Source organism: Lotus japonicus, chromosome 4 (assembly GCF_012489685.1).
Source record: "Lotus japonicus ecotype B-129 chromosome 4, LjGifu_v1.2".
Classification (NCBI taxonomy): Eukaryota; Viridiplantae; Streptophyta; class Magnoliopsida; order Fabales; family Fabaceae; genus Lotus; species Lotus japonicus.
In genome coordinates, this window is record NC_080044.1 from 40,962,419 (window position 1) to 40,985,368 (window position 22,950).

Here is a 22,950-nt window from a genome sequence, read left to right on the forward strand (position 1 = left end):
TCCACACACGCACGTTTCACTCTTTTGCTCATCTCACAAAGTGATGTTGCATCATTAATCTGGGTGATTTCTTCTCCCACAAATTTTACGATTTTGAGTCCCTTCACTCCTCCCATTCAAGCTTCAAAGGTAATTTCCCTTCCCCCTCCTCTGTTTTCTCTTCATCCTCAGGTTAGAAATTTATGTACAATTTCAACTTTTTATGCTCTATTTTGTGAGACAATCATAGATGATGAAAGAGTTGCATGTTGGGTGGGATAATTTGTTGGTACATGGGGTAGGAACTGTGAAGTTGCACATTGATGCATGCCAGGTGTTTGAAAAAATTCCTCTTTCAATTCTCTGGTATCTTGACTTGGGACGTAAAAAGAACACTTTGAAAAATTTCTAAATTTTACTGTTGAGCGCCCAGCACACAAAAAACTCGCCCATTTTGCCTATAAATAGGATTTTTGTCATTTCTCTTGGAACCTTTTGTCATTTTATCATATTTCAATAAGTTAGAAGAGAGGGTTTGAGTTCTAGAGCTTGAGGAGCTTCCGTCAAGTCCTATGATCCAGGTTTTGTCTTTCTTTTCTTGCATGGATTCCATAGTCATGCTTGGCTAAAAACCCCTTTGTTTTGGGTTCTTTGTAAGACTTTGGATGTTTTAGCTTTTAATTCCTCTCCTATTCGTAATATTCTGAGTAAACCCTTGAATCTCACTTCTTTGCTTAATCTTTCAAGCTTGAATGCATGCTAGCTTCTTACTTTTCTATAATCATAACGATAGTTTGTTATAGAATTGGGACTTGTTGTGAGATTACTCCTTCTATACTTGCTGCTAGGAATAGAGGAAGAGTTGGGGTTGGTTGGCCTGAATTGTATGCTTATTGCTTCTATCAAATGTTTAGGTTATCAAGGAATTGAACCTATCTTCTGGTTAGAAAGGGTTTTCTTTACGAGGCATCGATAGGACTATCTAGGCTAGAACTTCAAGGAGAGACTCAAGATTTATTGGATAGGAAGGTTTGCTAAAACTGAATTAGTTGAACAAGAACCCAAGACAATCTCATTTCTGAATTTCAATCGCTTTACTACTCGTTCATTTATCTTTACATAATCAAGAAACAACCAATCTTAAAAACTGAATTTTACTCGTTTCTTAACCTTGAACTTGACTCTTAAACTGAATTCACATTCCAATTCCCTGTGGTTCAATAAATTAAAACCCGGAGATATCTGTACACTTACAGATTGACCAACATAAATCCCTTAAGCTAATCTAGTCCACCCGTTAAGGTGATTTCTTCCTTCTTAGAATGAAGGCAATCCACTAATCAGAGTTTGTTACAACTGCACTTGCTACCTACAAAGTGACTAACAATACACTGACTTAGCTATCACTAAGATTCACTCTCTTAGTCTTCTCTAGGATCCGATCAACCTTGATCTCCTAAAGGTAAATCAAACAACTGTTTGAAGGTTTTGTGTTTACAAGGAAATGCTTCTTCAAAAGCTAATAGTAAACACACTTAGTTCTATTTGAAGAAAGATTGCTAAGAATATTTGAATATTGCTTGCGCGTGAACAAGTTTCTTAGGCGGCATCTTTCAATCTTCAGCCTCTTTATATACTCCAAGGATTAGGGTTTGAACGTTGCATGGAGATGCTACCGTTGGAGGGTAGATCTGGGATTTCCAGGTTCTGCTGTGGCTGAATCAGTTAGGTAAGGTCGTCAGGAATGGTACAATTGCTTTTGTACTTTGGATAGTGACATGACCTTTATCCTTGTTGACTTCTGATCAGAGTGATGCTTCATCTTGGAACGTGTAAAGCTTGATGATCAGAGTCAGAGGGAAGCTTGGATCCTCTGACCTTTGTACCTTCTGCTTCTGGACTCAGAGGAGAAGTACTTGGTCTTCAGAGCCAGCTTACTCTTGGACTTCAGAGTCTTCACTACTCAGCTTCTGGACTTTCAGAGCTGCTGATCCTTCAGAGCTTCTGATCCTTCAGAGCTTCTGATCCTTTAGAGCGTCTGATCCTTCAAAGCGTCTAATCCTTCAGAGCTTCTGATCCTTCAGAGCTTCTAGTGAGCTGAATCCATATCAGAGCTTTATAATCTTTAGATCTTCTGAAGCTTGATCTACTGTTCAGATTGAACATAGTACGTGCGAAAGCGTTGCAGAGGTTACTCTTTGAGCATTGTGCTTCTGAATCATGTGAAATTGGACCAGAGTCTTGGCCTGTCATTAGAACACTCAGAAAACAACGTTAGAGTACCATAATTGTTCATACATAATAATTAACATGTAATCATCAAAACATAGAGTTGTACTACTAGATCAAAACTTGATCTTACAATCTCCCCCTTTTTGATGATGACAAAACCAAGTATTTTGATGAACAATTCTTAAACAATAAACTGAAATCACTCAGAGTTTAGAGAATAGAGATAAACTTATCCTGAGGTGAATGGTTTATGTTGCTCATTCTGAATCCAAGTCACAGCTTGATTCTGAGCTTAGCTCCCCCTGAATCTAGGACTTAATGAAAATATTAGTAATATCTAGATTCTAAGCTAAATAATAAAAGAGTTCAGAGTAAGAATGTATGACATAGATAAAATGAAATAATCAGAGCGCATAAGTATTCAGAGTCATGAGCAGAGTAAAGGTATCAGAGTCAACTAATATCACTTCAGAGGAAGTGAAAATGTATTCCTTGTATTTGCCCAGTGACACATCTATGGTCATAAAGGTGGAACTCTTAAATTCTCCAAAAGAAAAAGAAATCACACTAACACACTTTACACATAAAAAACTGGGTTATACTCCCCCTTTTTGTCATAAGCAAAAAGCACGGGGTGTGAAAAACTTAGCTTTAAGTACATGGTACTCCCCCTTATGAAAGGTCTAAGTGTAAAAAGATGGAGAAAAGAAAAAGAGATTAAAGAAAACGTTTTTAATTAATGCATATGCAGAAGATTAAATGAGAGGGTTGAAGGTTTACCACCGGCCAAGGAGTTAAAGGTAAACATATGTTACCAATAAATAATCCTCGAGAAACTGCTTCAGCATTAACTTCTGTAGATTGAACTGAGCTTATAAATAGCGGTTAAACCATATCAGTCTTCACATCTCATTTTCACTTGAATTTAAAATTGCAATGACATCCTTCATAGCATGCATCAAGCAGTTGAGGAAGAAAGCCTTTGATGAAGATCTCTTCATCAATGTACGCCATCCAGAGGAACCGAGCGTCTATGGTCTGACAAACCGGCTATTAGGCAAGAGCCTGAGTCCAGAAATGGACAACATCCTCAGAAGCTTCCTCAGATTTGTGGAGGAAATGCAAGTTTGCTTCCAGAAGGAGCTGAGCTTTATGAGGAAATCAGAGCAACAGAGGCGGCTCTGGAGACGGTGGCAGAGGGTCCTGAGAGGCAGGAGCTGCACCAGAGCTTAGTCCTCTTAGAGCATAGGCAACATCGTCTAGAGCTTGAGAAAGCAGCGATGCGTAGGCAATGTAGAAAGTTGAGGAAAAATCCTCCCTTTTAAGTGTATCAATGCATTGTATGAAGTTTCTTATTAAGGAATAAAAAGCTTGTTTGTTGGTTAATGTGTATGAGTGAAAATTAATTTTATGATAAACAAGTATTATGCAACACATAATGAAAACGATAATTGAATAAACAAAAAATAGATAAAGGAACATAGTTCAAGAAGAAAACAAATAAACATAGATAAAGAAAGACAGAAGAAAAGAGAGTTCCTAAAGCTAGGGTTTAGGTGTCCTCCTTAGAAGTTCTGTGCACATCTCTTTCAGACTCTGAAGAAGAACTTCATGAGAATCAAGTCTCTGTTCAATAAGATCAATTCTTGAATCTGACTGAGGTTGGGCAGACGTTGCAGCTTGATCAGAGTGAGGAACTTGAGCAGATGTGGAGGCAACATCAGTAACTGGAACAATTCTAAGTGCTTGATTTCTTAGTGCCTTAGCTTCAGCTTGTAATTTAGCAGCTTGTTCCAGAGCTTCCAATCTTGCAGCTTCACGCTGTTCTGCTTCAATCCTTGCAGCTTCTTCTTCTTGTTCAATCTTTCTTCTTTCTGGCTTCTTCAATAACAGTATAGAGTTGTTCTCTCATCAGCTGTTCATTCAAAGCTTTTCTTCTTCTGAGTCGTTGACTGGCAGCTTCAACACACTTATTCTTTTCAGCATTTAGAAACCCCACCATCACTGGAACTTGATCAACCATCCAAGAACACAGATGATCCCAGTCCTCAACAACCATGTATGGATTCTCACTGAGGTCAGTGCGACCATGCACATTGCGAACCCTTAAAGATGCTTCATGATTAAATGATTTGATGCAATCAAGGAGGGTGTTTGGTCCAGAGTAGGTGTAGGGAACAAGAGAGAGGTTTGGTTCAGGTGATGAAGAGTGATTGCTACTAGCAACCTCAGATGGAGAACCAATCTGCTGAGTCTGATGTGCAGATATATTGGTCTCAGGGTTTTGATGAGAGGTTTCAGTCTCAGGGTTTTGTGATTTGTCTGAGGAATGGTTTGAGACTGACGCATCATTCTCTGGAAGAGGAGAATGAGGATGAGGAGGTGGAGGAGGCATAGAAGCCAGAGGGACCGCTTGAATTGGGGAATCCAGAGCAACCAGAGGTTCTGGCCTGGGTCCAGAGTAGCGGTTTGGACATGGAACATTTAGAAAATGTTCAGGAATTTCTGAAACTCTTTCTCTGACAAGTTGAAAGATTTGGCGAGAATCTTCAGATTAATTGGAAGGAGAAGAAAAAAGAACATTGGTACGAAAAGAAATAGTGGGACAAGGAGAGAGAACTTCTCTTTCTGAGTGTTCCTCATTTGAGTGATCAGAGGATTGAGGCTCAGAGTTGGATTTTTCAGGGTTTGGTATCTCTTGAGCTTGTGTCTCAGAAATTATTGGTTCAGCGGGTTGTGGATTGTAGGGAAGAATAATGGGTGAGGTGGAAGCAGAGGGTTTGTCAGCCTGAAGCATTTTCCAGAGGGGTTCTTCCTCAATGGAAGGTTGGAAGAATGAGGCCCTAGGGGGTGAAGGATGAGAAGTTGGTTGATTATCTGGTGTGGGTTCAGGGTTGGTTTCATCATGAATTGCATCAAGCAAATTTAAATCATCATCTGAAAGAACAACAAACTTACTTGAAGCTCTAGCTGCAGATCTTGTGATTCTGGTAGAAGGTGCAGTTCTAGCAGGCTCCTGAGTTGGTTGCAGATGAGTGACTTGAGTTGCAATCTTGACCTTCTTGGCCTTCTTCTAAGGCGGTGGTTCATTATCATCATCATCATCACCATCAGAGGGATCCTTCTCCTCGGATGCTTCAACTTGCTTTCTCTTAGTCTTCCTCTTCCTGGGAGACTCAAAGTCTGGAGGATCTTGAAGATTCCTGAAGAATTCATCCACATCAATCTCATAGCCTTGCTGCTTCAGATCATCAAGGTAGATTCTGATTGCCTCTGGGTCATCAGCCTTGGACCAGAGAGGGTAGTCCTTCAGATGGAGAGCTTCCCTTCGGCCTTTGATTTATGCAGTTTAGCAGAATCTTGTGCCAGATTCTCAGATCAGGATGAAGATCCTTGGTCTTGCAGTCACTTTTCCCTGGCTTCCATGTAGAGTAAAGAGCCATGTTGACCTTCTCCTTGGTGCTTGGTTTGACTTTTGATTCCTGCAACTGGAATCTGTAGCCATTGCTTGTCTCTGCACCCAGAAGCCTTACAAACGACTTCTCAGAAATGATGATCCTCTTTCCCATAACAAAGGACACCACTTGATACTCATTGCAGTCAGCGTGTTTCCAGAATTCCTTCACGAGTTTATCATAAACTAGACCATGGAGTCTTTGGAAATACCCTTCCCAGCCTTGAGCTTGAACTTCAGGATGAAGATCGACCCCATTATCTGCAATGTTATCGAGGTCAAATCTCCATTCAGCAAGAACTTGGAGATCTTCCGGAGGGAACACGCATGTAACTGCACATCTTCTCTGAGATAGGGGAACAACATCTTCAGCGTCTTGGACTTGTGCTTGAGCACCCTCTGTCGATCTAGGACGCAGAACAGGACCCACTTGCCCTGTTGGAAGACCCACAACCATTCTAGGAAATACTCTTCCATCGGCGGAATCGGTCCTTTCACCGGAGTCAGCTCTTTCAGAATTCGCCATTGTTGAAGGTAGGAGGTTTGGGTAGAGGAGAGATGAGTGAGAGCGAGAGAGAATCGAAGAGGATGAGGTTTTGCAAACAGGAGAGAGAAGCAAAAGACGTGAATGATGGAAAACGTGTGTGCGTAGTGGTTTTAGAAAGTAACCGTTGTTGATTGTAAAAGCAAAAGTAAAATCAACAGTTAAAAATTAAGAACATCATTATGAACGGTTAATACACAGATCACACGGTGGAGAAAAAGCACATCAACACTCATTACAACAGATTGTCAGCACGGGCACAAGGAACGATGTATCAAAGTAAATTGACACACGCTTACTGTCTCGTCTCAGAGTAAGCACCAATGGGTACTTATCTTCTGACTGAGTTACCTTCTGAACTAGACATCTTCTGATGAGAAAGCATCATAGTCAGAGGTTTTGATCCATCTTCATACTGGACAAAAGTCCATATTCATATTTTTCAGTATAAATTTAAATCTATCCTCTGCTAAGGGCTTTGTAAAGATATCTGCCCATTGATGGTCAGTATCAATAAACTTCAGAAGAAGTACGCCCTTTTGAACATAATCTCTAATAAAGTGATACTTTACCTCAATATGTTTTGCCCTTGAGTGTAAGATTGGATTCTTACTGAGTGAGATTGCAGCAGTGTTATCACAATAAATTGGAATGTTGCTCTCAAGGATTTGATAATCCTCTAGCTGATGTTTCATCCAGAGCATCTGAGTGCTGCAAATAGCTGCTGAGATATATTCTGCCTCTGCAGTGGATAGTGCAATAGTAGACTGCCTCTTGCTTGCCCATGAGACTAAGTTACTTCCCAGAAATTGACAATTTCCAGAAGTACTCTTTCTTTCAGTTCTATCTCCAGCATAATCACCATCACAACAACCTGAAAGCTTATACTCTGATGTTTTCTTATACATCAAGGCAAGGTTAGTGGTACCTTTCAGATATCTGAGAATTCTCTTAACAGCAGTTAAGTGAGTTTCTCTAGGATCTGATTGGAATCGAGCACATAAGTGTACACTAAACAGAATATCTAGCCTAGATGCAGTTAAGTATAGAAGTGAACCTATCATTCCACGATAGAGCTTCTGACATACTTTTCCACTGGCATCTTCTTTTTCCATAATGCATGTAGGATGCATAGGAGTCTTAGCAATTATTGATTCTGTCATATTGAACTTCTTCAGAAGTTCCTTTGTGTACTTGCTCTGATGGATGTAAGTAGCTTCTGGTTTTTGATCAACTTGTATTCCCAGAAAGTACTTGAGTTCTCCCATCATACTCATTTCAAATTCAGCCTGCATCATCTCAGAAAATTCTTTGCAAAGAGATGGATTAGCAGATCCAAATATAATATCATCAACATAAATTTGCACAATTAAGATATCATCTTTTTAAGTTTTGCAAAAGAGAGTTGTAACTACTTTACCCCTTACAAACTCATTTTCCAGAAGGAATGAGCTAAGTCTCTCATACCATTCTCTGGGAGCTTGCTTCAGACCATAGAGAGATTTCTTCAATTTGAAAACATGGTCAGGGTTCTTCTTATCTTCAAAACTAGGAGGTTGGTGCACATACACTTCCTATAAGATGTATCCATTCAGGAAGGCACTCTTAACATCCATCTGATGAAGAATTATGTTGTGATTCACTGAGTGTGAAATCAGCAGTCTGATTGCTTCCAATCTTGCTACTGGAGCAAATGTTTCAGTATAATCTATTCCTTCTTGCTGACTGTAGCCTTGAGCAACTAGCCTTGCTTTGTTTCTGACTACGTCTCCTTTTTCATTCAGCTTGTTTCTGAATACCCATTTGGTTCCAATGATGTGAGCGCCTTGAGGTTTCTTGACAAGGTTCCAGACGTCATTCTTGGAGAATGGATTCAATTCTTCTTCCATTTCCAGAATCCAGTCTTTGTCTTGAAGAGCTTCATCAATTGATTTTGGTTCAATTAAGGATACCAATCCTTTCAGACTGAGTAGGGACTCTTCAGAGGGTCTGAATGCTGATCTGGTTCTAACTGGTTCATCTTTGTTTCCCAGAATCAACTCCTTAGGGTGAGAGGCAACAATTCTGCTCTTCTTCTGAGGTTGTGAATCAGAGGGACCAACTTCCTCTGGAGAGTCTTCCTCTGGCCCAGCTTCCTCTGGAGCTTTGCCTTTGTCAGAAACATTAATACTCATATCTGCAAACTTTTCAACTAGCTTTGACTGATCAGAGTCAAGCTTATCATCAAATCTAACATGAATAGATTCTTCAATAGTTTTAGCATCAGTATTATAAATTCTAAAACCTTTAGATCGTTCAGAGTAACCAAGTAATAGACATTTAGAAGATTTAGAATCAAATGTATGTAATCTATCCTTAGTATTCAGAGCATGGCAAACACAACCAAAAGGATGAAAGTAAGAAATGTTGGGTTTTACTTTCTTCCACAATTCATAAGGAGTCTTATTCAGAATTGGTCTGATAGAGATCCTATTCTGAATGCAACATGCTGTGTTTACTGCCTCAGCCCAGAAGTGCTTTGCCATGTCAGTTTCTTGAAGCATGGTTCTAGCCATCTCTTGAAGAGTTCTATTCTTCCTCTCAACAACCCCATTTTGTTGAGGAGTTCTAGGACAAGAGAAATCATGTGCAATTCCATAGGAGTCAAACAGACTCTCAAACTTGTCATTCTCAAACTCTTTACCATGATCACTTCTGAGACGCATAATTCTACAAGCCTTCTCGTTTTGCACTTGGGCAATAAAGGTAGAGAACACAAAATAAGACTCATCCTTGCGGGATAGAAATTTTACCCATGTCCAGCGGTTATAGTCATCAACAATGACCATCCCATATCTTTTTCCACCTATAGACTTAGTTTTCACTGGTCCAAACAGGTCGATATGCAGAAGTTCCAACGGCCTTGAGGTGGAAACAACATTCTTTGCTTTGAAAGTGACTTTTGTAAATTTGCCTTTCTGACATGCTTCACAAAGAGCATCTGAAGAGAACTTCAGAGTGGGTAAGCCCCTGACAAGGTCAAGCTTACTCAGCTGAGAAATCTTTCTCATGCTGGCATGCCCTAACCGTCTATGCCATACCCATTGCTCTTCATTAACATACAGAAGACACTTTACTTTCTGAGTCTCCAACTCAGATAGTCTGATCTTATAAGTGTTGTTCCTCCTCTTGCTGTTAAACAGAACAGAGCCATCGATCTGACTTACAGCCCTGCAAGACTTTTGATTGAAGATTATATCATAACCCTTGTCAGCTAATTGACTTATAGACAATAAGTTATGATTTAAGTCATCTACCAACAGAACATTATCAATGCATGGACTATTATCAACACCAATAGTACTAGAACCAACAATTTTACCCTTCTCATTTCCACCAAAGCCAACTTCGCCTCCAGGCTTAAGTTTTAGCTCTTGGGACATACGCCTTTCTACCGTCATGTGACGCGAGCATCCACTGTCCAGATACCATGATTGGTGTTTCAGTGGAGCGATCAAGGATATCTGCAACATAGATAATCTTATCCTTAGGTACCCATTTTCTGGGTCCTTTCTTGTTAGTTACTCCAGAGGTTCTGATGACCTTGGGTTTCTCAACATGATAATATAAAGGGATTTGAGCATGACATTTAAGCATAGAAGGAGTTCCCTTTTTACGAGAAGGTTTAGCAACTTTAGCAGGCAATGATTCAGGAAAAATAGTACCAGAGGGTACAAAATGTTCATGTAGAGTGATGACCCTAGTTTAGTGGTGTTTTTAGGGTCATTCCTTTGTTAGTTTTGCGTCTTTTTGTTGAGTCTCATGTAGTGTTTCATGCATTATCATGCATTTTTATCTTTCTTTGTGTTTTTGTTTTGGTATTTTTGTAGTTTTATAGGGACCTTTCGTGCATTTTCATTAGCTAGAGGACTTGCATATCTTTTCTATTTTAATTTAAGGTTCTCTTTGCTAATTAACTCTTGAAGCTTCTAGATATCTCCTTTACTTTGTGCCTAAGTTACCAGGTCTGAAACTGATGAATGAGGAAGGTCAAGTGGCATGGTGTATTGAAGAAAGGGTTAAAGAAGCTTGAAGAGGAGTTAAGAGGAAGTTCTAAAGGTTTTCCAGCGAAGTCAGAGCGCCTAGGCGTGCTCCATTGGCGCCTAGGCGCCAATTGCTTTATTCCAGGTTTTGGAATTGGCGCCTAGGCATGCTCAATTGGCGCCTAGGCGCCAATTACCTTCCAGAGAGCTTGTTTTTGGTTGGAATTGGCGCTCAGACGCTCTGAATTGGCGCCTGAGCGCCCAGACTCGCCTGTTTTGCCTATAAATTGGTTTTTAGACATTTCTCTTGGGACCTTTTGTCAATTTCTCATATTGTAATAAGTTAGAAGAGAGGGTTTGGGTTCGGGAGCTTGAGGAGCTTTCTCTAAGCCTTATGTTCGAGGTTTCATCTTTACTTTCTTGTATGGATTTCATAGCCATGCTTGGCTAAAACCCCCTTTTCTTTGGGTTCTTTGTAAGACTTTGAATGTTTTAGCTTTCATTCCTTTTCTATTCATGTTGTTCTGAGTAAACCCTTGAATCTCACTCCTATGCTTTATCTTTCAAGCTTGAATGCATGCTAGCTTTTTGCTTTTCTATAATCATAACGAGAGTTTGTTATAGAATTGGGACTTGTTGTGAGATTACCTCTTCTCTGCTTGCTACTAGGAATAGAGGAAGGGTTGGGGTTTGTTGGCCTAAATTGCATGCTTAGTGCTTCTAGCAAATGTTTAGGTTGTCAAGGAATTGAACCTATCTTTTGATTAGGAAGGGTTTTCTATACGAGGCATCGATAGATAACTAACTAGGCTAGAAGATCAAGGAGAGACTCCGGATTTCTTGAATAGGAAGGTTTGCTAAAACTGAATTAGTTGAGCAAGAACCCAAGGCAATCTCATCTCTGAATTTCAATCGCTTTATCACTTGTTCACTTGTCTTTTACATGACCTAAGAAACAATCAACCTTTAAAACTGAATTTTACTTGCTTTTCAACCTTGAACTTGATTCTTAAACTGAATTTGCAATCTAATTCCCTGTGGTTCGATAATTTAAAACCGGGTAGATTCTGTACACTTGCAGATTGACCAACACAGAGGTTTAGCCTTAGGCATAGGAGGCTCATTTCTACTGGGTCCAGAATAGCCAATGCCACACATTCCATTTCTGCTTACGCCATAGATCATTGAAGCCATCAAGCTTCTATCTACGCTTTTAGCTAGGAATCTTTGAAAGGATTTTTCATATTTAGATTCATTCTTTATATCAGAGGCATCACATGCAACAACTTCTTCTAACTTAATAATCTGGTTTTTGAGCACAGAGTTAGAGTTAACTAAAGCAAGATTATTTTCTTTCAGCTCAGAAATAATTTTCTCATGTTCAGTAGAAGTTTTAGAAACAGCAGAAAATTCCTTTTTCAACCTTTTATGCTTAGTCAAGAGAGAGTTATATTTATCCATGATATCAAACAAAGCACATTTAAGTTCAGAGGTTGAGAAAGAAGTGAATACCTCATTTTCATCGTCAGAGTCTGGATCTTCCTCTGATGCTGATTCAGAGTTAGTTGCTTTTTTTGACTCTGCTTCTTTGTTCTTGACAATAGCCATGAGTTCTTCAACAACTTCTCCATCAGAGTCAACATCCTCTGACTCTGATTCATCAAAAGTCACCATGAGGCCTTTCTTATCTTTGAAATGCTTCTTTGGCTTCTTGTCCTTTTTCAGCTTAGGACAATCACTCTTGTAATGCCCTGATTCTTTACATTCAAAGTATGTGACTTCCTTTGATGAAGACTTCTTCTGATCAGAAGAAGATTCATTCTTTCCTTTATTCTTTCCAGAGCCTTTGTACTTGCTCTGCCTGTGTTTCCAGATGCGGTTAAGCCTTCTGGAGATCAGAGTCAGCTCATCCTCATCAAAGGTTTCTTCAGATTCTTCTTCTTCTGCTTGGAGAGCTTTAGCCTTTTCAGATTTGGATTTCAAGGCAATAGACTTCTTCTGATCTTGATGTTCAGCATGCTTCAGTTCATCACACTTCAGTATGCTTATGAGTTCTTCCAAACTCATCTGCTCAACACCTCTAGTCAGCTCCATGGAGGTTATCAAGGGCATCCAACTCTCAGGAAGACCTCTAAGAATCCTCATGACATGATCAGCAATGGTATAACTTTTGTTGAGGGGTCTTATTCCAGCAATGAGCAGCTGAAACCTGGAAAACATGTCTTCAATGGACTCACTGGATTCCATTTGAAAAGATTCATACTTCCTGATCAAAGACAATGCCTTTGACTCTTTCACCTTCTTGTTTCCTTCATGGGTCATCTTCAAGGAATCAAAGATACCCTTAGCATACTCACGATCTGCTATCTTTTGGTATTCTTCATAAGAAATGACGCTTAGAAGAATAGTTCTAGCTTTGTGATGCAGTGAGTAAAGCTTCTTTTGTGCTGCAGACATCTCTGATCTAGAGATCTTCTTGCCATCAACATCAACTGGATGCTCGTAGCCATCCACTATAATATCCCAGAGATCTGCATCAAAGCCTAGAAAAAAACTTTCAATCCTGTCTTTCCAGTACTCAAATCTTTGCCCATCAAACATAGGAGGCTTTGCACTGTAGACATCTTTTTGCGTTTCAATGGTGGCAGCCATTTTAATTTTTCACACCGGCCCGGATCACTGAACACTGTTAGGTGTGGTAATCAGAACTTGCGCTCTGATACCAATTGAAGGTATGAAAAATGATAGAAACGGGGGTTTGAATAGCGTTTTAAAACTAAAAACTCAACCCACTTGAGATTTAAATAAATCTCTTCAACCACCAAGGATAAAAATGCTAAGATGAGAGTTAAGGAAAGCACACGAATGATTTTATCCTGGTTCACTTGATAAATCCCTCAAGCTAATCCAGTCCACCCGTTAAGGTGATTTCTTCCTTCTTAGAATGAAGGCAATCCACTAATCAGAGTTTGTTACAACTGCACTTGCTACCTGCAAAGTGACTAACAATACACTGACTTAGCTATCACTAAGATTCACTCTCTTAGTCTTCTCTAGGATCCGATCAACCTTGATCTCCTAAAGGTAAATCAAACAACTGTTTGAAGGTTTTGGGTTTACAAGGAAATGCTTCTTAGAAAGCTAATAGTAAACACACTTAGTTCTATTTGAAGAAAGATTGCTAAGAATATTTGAATATTGCTTGCGCGTGAACAAGTTTCTTAGGCGGCATCTTTCAATCTTCAGCCTCTTTATATACTCCAAGGATTAGGGTTTGAACGTTGCATGGAGATGCTACCGTTGGAGGGCAGATCTGGGATTTCCAGGTTCTGCTGTGGCTGAATCAGTTAGGTAAGGTCGTCAGGAATGGTACAATTGCTTTTGTACTTTGGATAGTGACATGACCTTTATCCTTGTTGACTTCTGATCAGAGGGATGCTTCATCTTGGAACTTGTGAAGCTTGATGATCAGAGTCAGAGGGAAGCTTGGATCCTCTAACCTTTGTACCTTCTGCTTCAGGACTCAGAGGAGAAGTACTTGGTCTTCAGAGCCAGCTTACTCTTGGACTTCATAGTCTTCACTACTCAGCTTCTGGGCTTTCAGAGCTGCTGATCCTTCAGAGCGTCTGATCCTTCAGAGCGTCTGATCCTTCAGAGCTTCTGATACTTCAGAGCTTCTAGTGAGCTGAATCCATATCAGAGTTTTATAATCTTCAGATCTTCTGAAGCTTGATCTACTGTTCAGATTGAACATAGAACGTGCTAAAGCGTTGCAGAGGTTACTCTTTGAGCATTGTGCTTCTGAATCATGTGAAATAGGACCAGAGTCTGGGCCTGTCATTAGAACACTCAGAAAACAACGTTAGAGTACCATAATTGTTCATACATAATAATTAACATGTAATCATCAAAACATAGAGTTGTACTACTAGATCAAAACTTGATCTTACAATCGTGAATAGGAATTTCATCAATTTATTCTAAGCTTTTAAACTTGGGTCTCACATTTACTAATAGTTTTACCCTAACATACATTTATAATCCATTGAATAATGTTGTTTTCACACCCCTCTTTAGGGTGGAAAATTGTGAAAGAAAGATAGAGATAAGAAGAAAAGAAAGAGTAAGAGAGAAAAGGTATCACATGTAATAAATGGTAAGATGAGAGATATATAAATAAAAATAGGAGGATATGAAGTGTATAAAAAATAGGGTGTAAGCATATCATTATTGCACGACATTTGGTGATCATATATTCATATGATATGGCAGTGACAATATGCCAAAAATGAGATCAACGTGACGCGCGATTTGGCTTCCCTAATCTACATCCGCCGAAGGCACACACATCACTATCGTGGTAGGTCCCACATTTTCTATTTCTCTCTCCGGCTGCCCGAACTGCCCGCGCCCTTTGTGACGCCCGGGGCCGACGAGGGCCGGGAGTGATCGCCGGTGCAGTGAGGCACGGACAAGGAGCGGCTCCTGGCAGACTTCTAGGCGGAGGGGCACATGAATGAACTGATCTCACACCGGAACAAGGGGTATTCCGAGACTGTGTAGGGATGGACTATACAGTTGAGGAGGGCATATATGATTTGATTGTACTACCCATAACAACAAGTTGCAACTTCTTTTCGGGAGCCCAACTGATAAGAACTCCATGGTTAAGTGTGCTTGCCCTGGAGCAATATCGTGATGGGTGACCTCCTGGGAAGTTTTCCCAGGAAGTGCGCGAGTGAGGACAAAGCGCATTGAAAAGACTTGTGTTGTTACCGTGAGGCCAGTCGTCAGATCGGGATGTTACAAATGGTATCAGAGCCGACCTCTCCCAGTACGGTGTGGTTCGAGGACGAACCAAGCGGAAGTTGGTGGGCCTGTGACGCCCGGGGCCGACGAGGGCCGGGAGTGATCGCCGGTGCAGTGAGGCACAGACAAGGAGCGGCTCCTGGCAGACTTCTAGGCGAGGGGCACATGAATGAACTGATCTCACACCGGAACAAGGGGTATTCCGAGACTGTGTAGGGATGGACTATACAGTTGAGGAGGGCATATATGATTTGATTGTACTACCCATAACAACAAGTTGCAACTTCTTTTCGGGAGCCCAACTGATAAGAACTCCATGGTTAAGTGTGCTTGCCCTGGAGCAATATCGTGATGGGTGACCTCCTGGGAAGTTTTCCCGGGAAGTGCGCGAGTGAGGACAAAGCGCACTGAAAAGACTTGTGTTGTTACCGTGAGGCCAGTCGTCAGATCGGGATGTTACACCCTTGTCTGATCACTAACCTACACTCAATCGGCACCCAGAAACGCTCTTCTTCGGGTCATCTACATTTCATTTAAATCACAAAACATATATATTAAAGAATATATTTTGTTTTAACTAATCAATCAATATATATTAGAAAAGAAGAACTTCTATTGGCTGATTTAGTGACGTGTCATTCTCAGGTTAATTCTCATAAAAAAAATTCCACGTGTCATTCTCAGGTTAATTCTAATAAAAAAAAATTCACGTGTTATTCCATTAGATAGCTTCTCTTTTGTTGTGTTATTTTATCTTGAAACCGAATTTAAAACGATTTGCTCTAATTATCTAAGATTAACCTAGATTAGTTCTTACTAAATTTATTTCAAAAACAAATCTTGAAATCGTTTTCATTATCTCTTTAAATTAGGAAAATTCTCAAGTCTAATTTATTGCATACTTACAGGAATCCCATGATTTCTCATTTTATTCTTTCTCATGATCTAAAATATAAAATTAAAATATGTAGTGCTAAGATTATTATTAGTGACGTGTCATTCTCAGGTTAATTCTCATAAAAAAAAATCACGTGTCATTCCATTAGATAGTTTCTCTTCTGTTGTGTTATTTTATCTTAAAACCGAATTTTAAAAGATTTGCCTTAATTATCTAAGATTTACCTAGATTACTTCTTACTAAATTTATTTCAAAAACAAATCTTGAAACTGTTTTCATTATCTCTTTAAACTAGGAAAAGTCTCAAGCCTAATTTAATTTACTGCATAGTTACAGGAATCATTTTATTTCTCCTTTTATTCTTTCTCATGATCTACAATATAAAAATAAAATATGTAGTGCTGAGATTATAATCCATTAAAATTTAAAAAGATTTTCCCTAATTGTCTAAGATACTGCATCATACATCTCCTCCTTTATATATCAATATATATTAGAAAATAATTAGATAAGATTTGTTTCACTTATTCTAAAACAAATCTTACCGAATTTTAAAATATGAAAGAAAGAAAATGCACAAATTTTTTAGAGTTAATTATGAATTATCTGATTTGTCAATTTTCCAAATTTGTTTCCATTTCAGCCGTGTGTTTGGAGTTATGCTGGTTCAGCTTGCAGAGCATAATAGGACTACCCCATGTCTGAGATTGATGCTTGTGTCTGTTTATCTTGGAGTATAGCGTAGCGTTCTGAGTTGAGCTAAGTGGCTAAGGGGTTTGCTTGCATTACTCTCTTTAGTTTCCCTACAAGTTGATCAATCTAGGGTTCAAGGGATTTTTTGAGGGGATTTTGATCTGCTTCATTTGATCTGCTACCCCTTTTTGTCACTTCAAATTTCTGGGATTTTTTATTTTTATTTTGAGGGGTTTCGAGTGTTTTTTTTGGTTTTGTTTTGGAAGTGGTCATATGGGTTTGGGCCTGTCATAGGCGATTTGCTGGTTGTGGTGGTTGAAATTGGGCATTGGTGGCGGGTGGATGTTGTTTGTTTTGATTTGATGATATATAGTTTGATTCTTTAGGGCTTTGCTAGATATGGGGCTGGGTGCCGAGAATGGCAAGGTGAAGGTGGTGGTGCAGTCTTTGAATACGTGTAAATCAAAGGGGAGGAGAATGAAGAAGGAGCAAGAAGAAGAGGAAGAGACTACTGGTTGCTGGCTTAGTCTGAGGTTCATCGGGAGCTGCATTTCTTCAAGATCCAAGGTTGACACCTCAGTTAGCGGCACAAGCACCAATTATGGTAACCTCTATTTCCCTGCTTCTTTTAAACAAGTTTCATTTTTTTGCAATTTATTTTTATGGTACATTTGTGTTTGCCAGACTCAGGGTGGCATAAAAAAAAAAGTTGAGTTTGTGCAAATTTGCTTGTTAAAAAGTATCAAATTTGACTTTTACATGGATATGGTTGTGCCATGATACAATGTTTTATATAGGATTTTATGAGAACTTGATAACAATCATTGTCCACTCTCTTTTGCTTCCCCCCTCCCAAGAGCATCAATTTCTGCATTGAGTGGTGTGGGAGTTAAACTTGACAATCACCAGATCCCATGCGTGAGTGTGTTTGTCATGTATGTCACAAGAGTACGTCTTAGGTGGATATGTTTTCACTGGCTTTCTGCATTCCTTTTCTCTAATTTATCAAACTGCTCTTGAAGTGGACCGATTCCTCGTTCTTGTCTAAGCCTGATACTAAAGAATGATATCTTATTACTTATTCTAATTGCTTTTACCCTCTCTTTGTTGGGTTTCGGCTTCTGATTAGCTGAAAGTAAATTAACTAATGATACAAGTAGAGACCAGCCAACAGTTCCAGTATTATCTTCAACAACCACTAGTAATGCTGAAAGCAGTTCATCCACTTCTAAACTTGAAGAGGAGCTCAAAGTTGCATCCAGACTGCGGAAATTCTCCTTCAATGATCTTAAGTTGGCAACAAGAAATTTTCGGCCTGAAAGTCTTCTTGGTGAAGGTGGGTTTGGATGTGTGTTCAAGGGGTGGATTGAAGAAAATGGAACTGCTCCGGTGAAACCTGGTACAGGGCTTACTGTTGCTGTGAAAACCCTCAACCATGATGGGCTCCAGGGTCATAAAGAGTGGCTGGTTTGTATATTTTTTTTTTCCGAAACCTTGTACAGGACTTACTGTTGCTGAATTCTATCTAAGTTTTGATTTCTTGTTTCATTCATGTGACAGGCCGAAGTAAATTTTCTTGGTGACCTAGTTCATCCAAACCTTGTTAAACTTATAGGTTACTGCATTGAAGATGATCAAAGGCTTTTAGTATATGAATTTATGCCTCGGGGTAGCCTTGAAAACCACTTGTTTAGGAGTAAGTTACTATTTTTCTGACTTTTAAGTTTCTGATTTTCTTTTCTGTTAATAGTGAACCATTTCTATACTTATATATTGCTGACATCAGATGGAGGATCCTGCTGATATTACTATTTTTTGACTAATTAGTTTTCATTTTGTCCAACAATGTTTGGATCGTTATTGTACTTATAGATAGAGGATCCTGCAGGGTGTCTCTTGTGAAGCATGGTTCTTTCCACATTGAATATGTTGTGGGCTTCTGATATGAAGAGTCTTTTGTTTGGGGAAAAAATTGTCAGGGGAAAATGTGCTTCTGTTTTATATGAAGCAGTTTACTCTAGTGATCATCAACCGTCCTGTTTTTGTTGATATCTCTTGTTTTTTATTGTTTGGTTTAGCTGTTTTTCTATACATGGATGAAGTACAAATTAGAAATTATAACTTCTATCATGTACTCTTTGTGGGTATTATTTCCAATATTTTAGATTCCCATGTACGATATTATATCTTCTGCAGGATCCATGCCTCTTCCGTGGTCCATTAGGATGAAAATTGCCCTAGGAGCTGCAAAGGGTCTTGCTTTTCTTCATGAGGATGCTGAACGTCCTGTAATATATAGGGATTTCAAAACTTCCAATATTCTATTGGATGCTGTAAGTGCTAGATGTTGCAATATGACAACATTTTATTGTTTCCTATACTGCTCCTTCTTATATTGTAACCATTCAGGATTACAATGCCAAGCTCTCAGACTTTGGACTTGCAAAAGATGGTCCAGAGGGTGATAAAACCCATGTGTCTACTCGAGTGATGGGAACTTATGGTTATGCAGCACCTGAATATGTCATGACAGGTAACCATAGTTGGATATTCCAAAGTCCAAATCCAAAAGTTTGGTTGTCATGATAGATATTATGGTATTGTTTGATTCATGTAGCCTACCTACTCCATTAGGGAGAAAAGTCCTGGTTGTTGTTGTTTTATATCTTATCATTAATGTAATGCATGATATTCTTGGGCATCTGACTGTTTTTGGAATATCGTTCATCTCTGAATTCAAATATTCTGATCCTGATGATTATCACTGTAAATATAGAAGGTGGTTTACGGGACTGTTTGTCCTACTGCTACAGTGCTACTGTGTTCATGACCTTATAGTTTTCCTCCCTCTCTTTGAGGATTGTGTTGGTGGGTTTATGTCGTAATTGCAGTATTTTGCAATGTCATGATGTTTATACTTATGTGAATTAGGACATCTTACATCAAGAAGTGACGTGTATAGTTTTGGAGTGGTGCTTCTGGAGATGTTGACTGGCAGAAGATCCATGGACAAAAACCGACCCAATGGGGAACATAACCTTGTGGAATGGGCTAGACCACATCTAGGAGAGAGAAGAAGGTTCTACTGGTTGATAGATCCTCGATTAGAAGGTCACTTTTCCATAAAAGGAGCTCAGAAAGCTGCACATTTGGCTGCTCATTGCCTAAGCAGAGATCCGAAAGCCAGACCGCTTATGAGTGAAGTTGTAGAAGCCTTAAAGCCTCTGCCAAACCTTAAGGACATGGCTAGTTCATCCTATTATTTCCAGACAATGCAATCTGATCGCTTTAGTGCAAGCCCTAATAGTCGAAATGGGCGAACGCAAGGATCATTGCTCACCAGGAATGGACACAGGAGCCTTTCAATATCACATGGTACTCATGCTTCTCCTTATCACCATCAGTATCCCCAACAATCACCAAAACCCAATGGCAAAGCACAGAGTTGATAAATCCCCATTTTGTTTGTCACCCTTCTTTTTCATCATTTCTTATTTTTTAAGTATAGGCGAAACTTCCGTCAAGCCATTAGTTCATGGACAACTTGAGAGCAAAGGTAGCATGCTGCTTTATGATGTATGTTATGAGTGTTGATACCTTAGCAGGGAAGAATGTAAGGGCAGGTGAAGCTTTTTGAGCAAACATGTGTTAGTTGAAACTATCAACGAATGTGTTTCTTCTGGTTGTCTATAAATATTCAAGATCATTGACTCAGTATTATTTTACTTTCATCACTTGTCCCCGGAAATGTTACCTCTTTGATTTATTCAAGGCTTCACTGGTGCTATCAAACACTGCGGCTCCTTAAATTAATCATAGCCTTCTACTTATGGAGCGATGAAAAAGCTTTATTTGATTGATTTATTTCAGTTGTGAGTATTTAACTATTCATAGCACTGGTATTTGATCCCATTAATTTTTAGTTTCGGATAAGTCTAGGAGGATGAAGAATAAGATTATTACTATCTTTATGCTTTTGGGGTGCATTTTGGTAAACAACTTAATTAAGCGCTTATGGCAGTAAGTGTTTGTCGCATGAATGCTTATTCATAAGCTAATTTGAGAAATTTATTGAAATAAGCTAATTATATTTTTTAGATAGCTCAAACTCTTATTCATAAACTTATGTGAACAACTTATGAAATAAGCTTAAAACGGTTTATAAGTACACTATACTATTTGAAGGTGTGAAAAACGACTAGAAGGGGGGGTTGAATAGCGTTTTCAATATAAAAACTTTCCCCTTAAGATTTAAAGTAAATCTTTTCGGTTTCTCTAAGATAGATGGTGCAGCGGATAAAGATAGAGAGAAGAGAAAAGCACACAAGTATTTTATCCTGGTTCACTTGATAAATCCCTCAAGCTAATCCAGTCCACCCGTTAAGGTGATTTCTTCCTTCTTAGAATGAAGGCAATCCACTAATCAGATAATTGTTACAACTGCACTTGAAACCTACAAGTGACTAACAATACACTGACTTAGCTATCACTAAGATTCACTCTCTTAGTCTTCTCTAGGATCCGATCAACCTTGATCTCCTAAAGGAATCACCACTAAGATTCACTCTCTTAGTCTTCTTAAGGATACTGACCTACCCGGTCCCTTAAGGAAAATCAAACAACTGTTTGAGGTTGGTGTTTACAAAGGTTTGCTTCTAAATAAGCTGAGTGTAAACCAAATAAGAATAGATGAAGAAAGTAGAGGCTTGAATCTTTTCTTGTATTGCAGCTCTTGATTTCTCTCGCTCTTCTCGCTCTCTTCGTCTTTCTTCTTTTCTTCAGCCTTTTATAGTCCAAGGTGCAAAGGATATTTCTATTGAGAGAATATGACCGTTGGAGGGCATTTCTGGAACTTCCAGAACCTGCTGTGGCTGAACCTTGGTAGGTAGGCATTTCAGAATAGTACACTGCTCTTGTACTTCTCGATAGAGACCTTTGCCTTTAACCATTGACCTCTGATCAGAGTTATGCTTCGTGTTGGAACTTGTGAAGCTTGGTGATCAGAGTCAGAGGGATGCTTGGATCCTCTGACCTTCGTAACTTCTGCTTCTGGACCTTCAGAGCTTCTGAACCTTCAGAGCCTCTGGTCCCTCAGAGCTTCTGGTCTTCAGATCTTCTGATCCTCAGATCTTCTGATCCTCTGATCTTCTGATCCTCTGATCTTCAGATCCTCTGATCCTCAGATCCTCTGATCCTCAGATCCTCTGATCTTCAGATCCTCTGATCTTCTGAACTTCTGACGAATATATCTTCTGGTGTCAGAATCAGAACCTGTTTGTCAAAACACTCAAGACAAACATTAGAGTATCATAGTTGTTCATCCACAAATAAATACTTGTTATCATCAAAACATAGAGTTGTACCACATGACCAAATCTTGATCTAACAATCTCCCCCTTTTTGATGATGACAAAACCATGTATTTTGATGAACAACTCTAAACAAATAAACTGAATACACTCAGAGTATAAGGTATCAGAGTTAAAACTTATCCTGATGTGTATAGTTTATCTTGCTCCTTCTGAATCCAAGTCTCGTGCTTGATTCTGAGCTAAGCTCCCCCTGAATCTAATACTTAATATCAACGTTAGTAATATCTAGATTCTGAGCTTAATAAAATAGGAGTTGTCAAGATACTATAAGTTCTCCCCCTTTTTGTCATAAGCAAAAAGAATGAAGGTGTGAGGGGAAAATAAATAGTAAGAGCATAAGACGAAATACTCCCCCTCAGAAGGAATACCAAGGGATACTTGGCTTCTGATTAGCATATCTTCTGATGAGAGCAGAAGTGTGGTTCTGGTGACATCTCCGTTCTGGAAAAAATTCCATCTTCAGATACTTCAGAATGAGAAGCTATTAAACTACTCTTCTTCTGATGACGCAAGTCAGAAGTTGTAGTAGCATCTTCTGATGTTGTTGCTTCTGGTTCGTCAAGTTCTGAGTCTTTGTTTCTTTCTGAACCAGTCATGCTCATCTCTACAAGCTTTTTCAGCTAGCTTTGACTTGACCAAATCTTACTCTACTGATGCCTCCAAGATTAACTTCACCTTCAGATTCAAGTTTTGGATCTTGGGACATATGCCTTTCTCCCGTCATGTGTTGCTTGCATCCACTGTCCAGGTTCTATGGTTGGAGTTTCGATGGACCTATTGAAGATATCTGCAACATATATAATCTTATCCCTAGGTACCCACTTTCTGGGTCCTTTCTTGTTAGTTAGCCCAGAAGCTCTGACAACTTTGGGTCTTTCAACAGGATAATATAAAGGAATTTGAGCATGATATTTTGACATAGAGAAAGTTCCTTTCTTAAGAGATGA

The 22,950-nt window shown here is 39.2% G+C and overlaps 1 protein-coding gene across 1 annotated transcript; it reads left to right on the forward strand.

Moving 5' to 3' along the window:
* LOC130715520 (serine/threonine-protein kinase PBL34-like) lies at positions 1-20,362 on the forward strand. The gene is made up of 7 exons (XM_057565626.1): positions 1-129; positions 16,582-17,235; positions 17,761-18,098; positions 18,192-18,327; positions 18,828-18,964; positions 19,041-19,164; positions 19,563-20,362. Exons 2-7 carry the CDS (start codon positions 17,031-17,033, stop codon positions 20,078-20,080), a joined length of 1,458 nt encoding a protein of 485 aa, XP_057421609.1. The 5' UTR covers positions 1-129; positions 16,582-17,030; the 3' UTR covers positions 20,081-20,362.
* Positions 20,363-22,950: the final 2,588 nt, after the last annotated feature.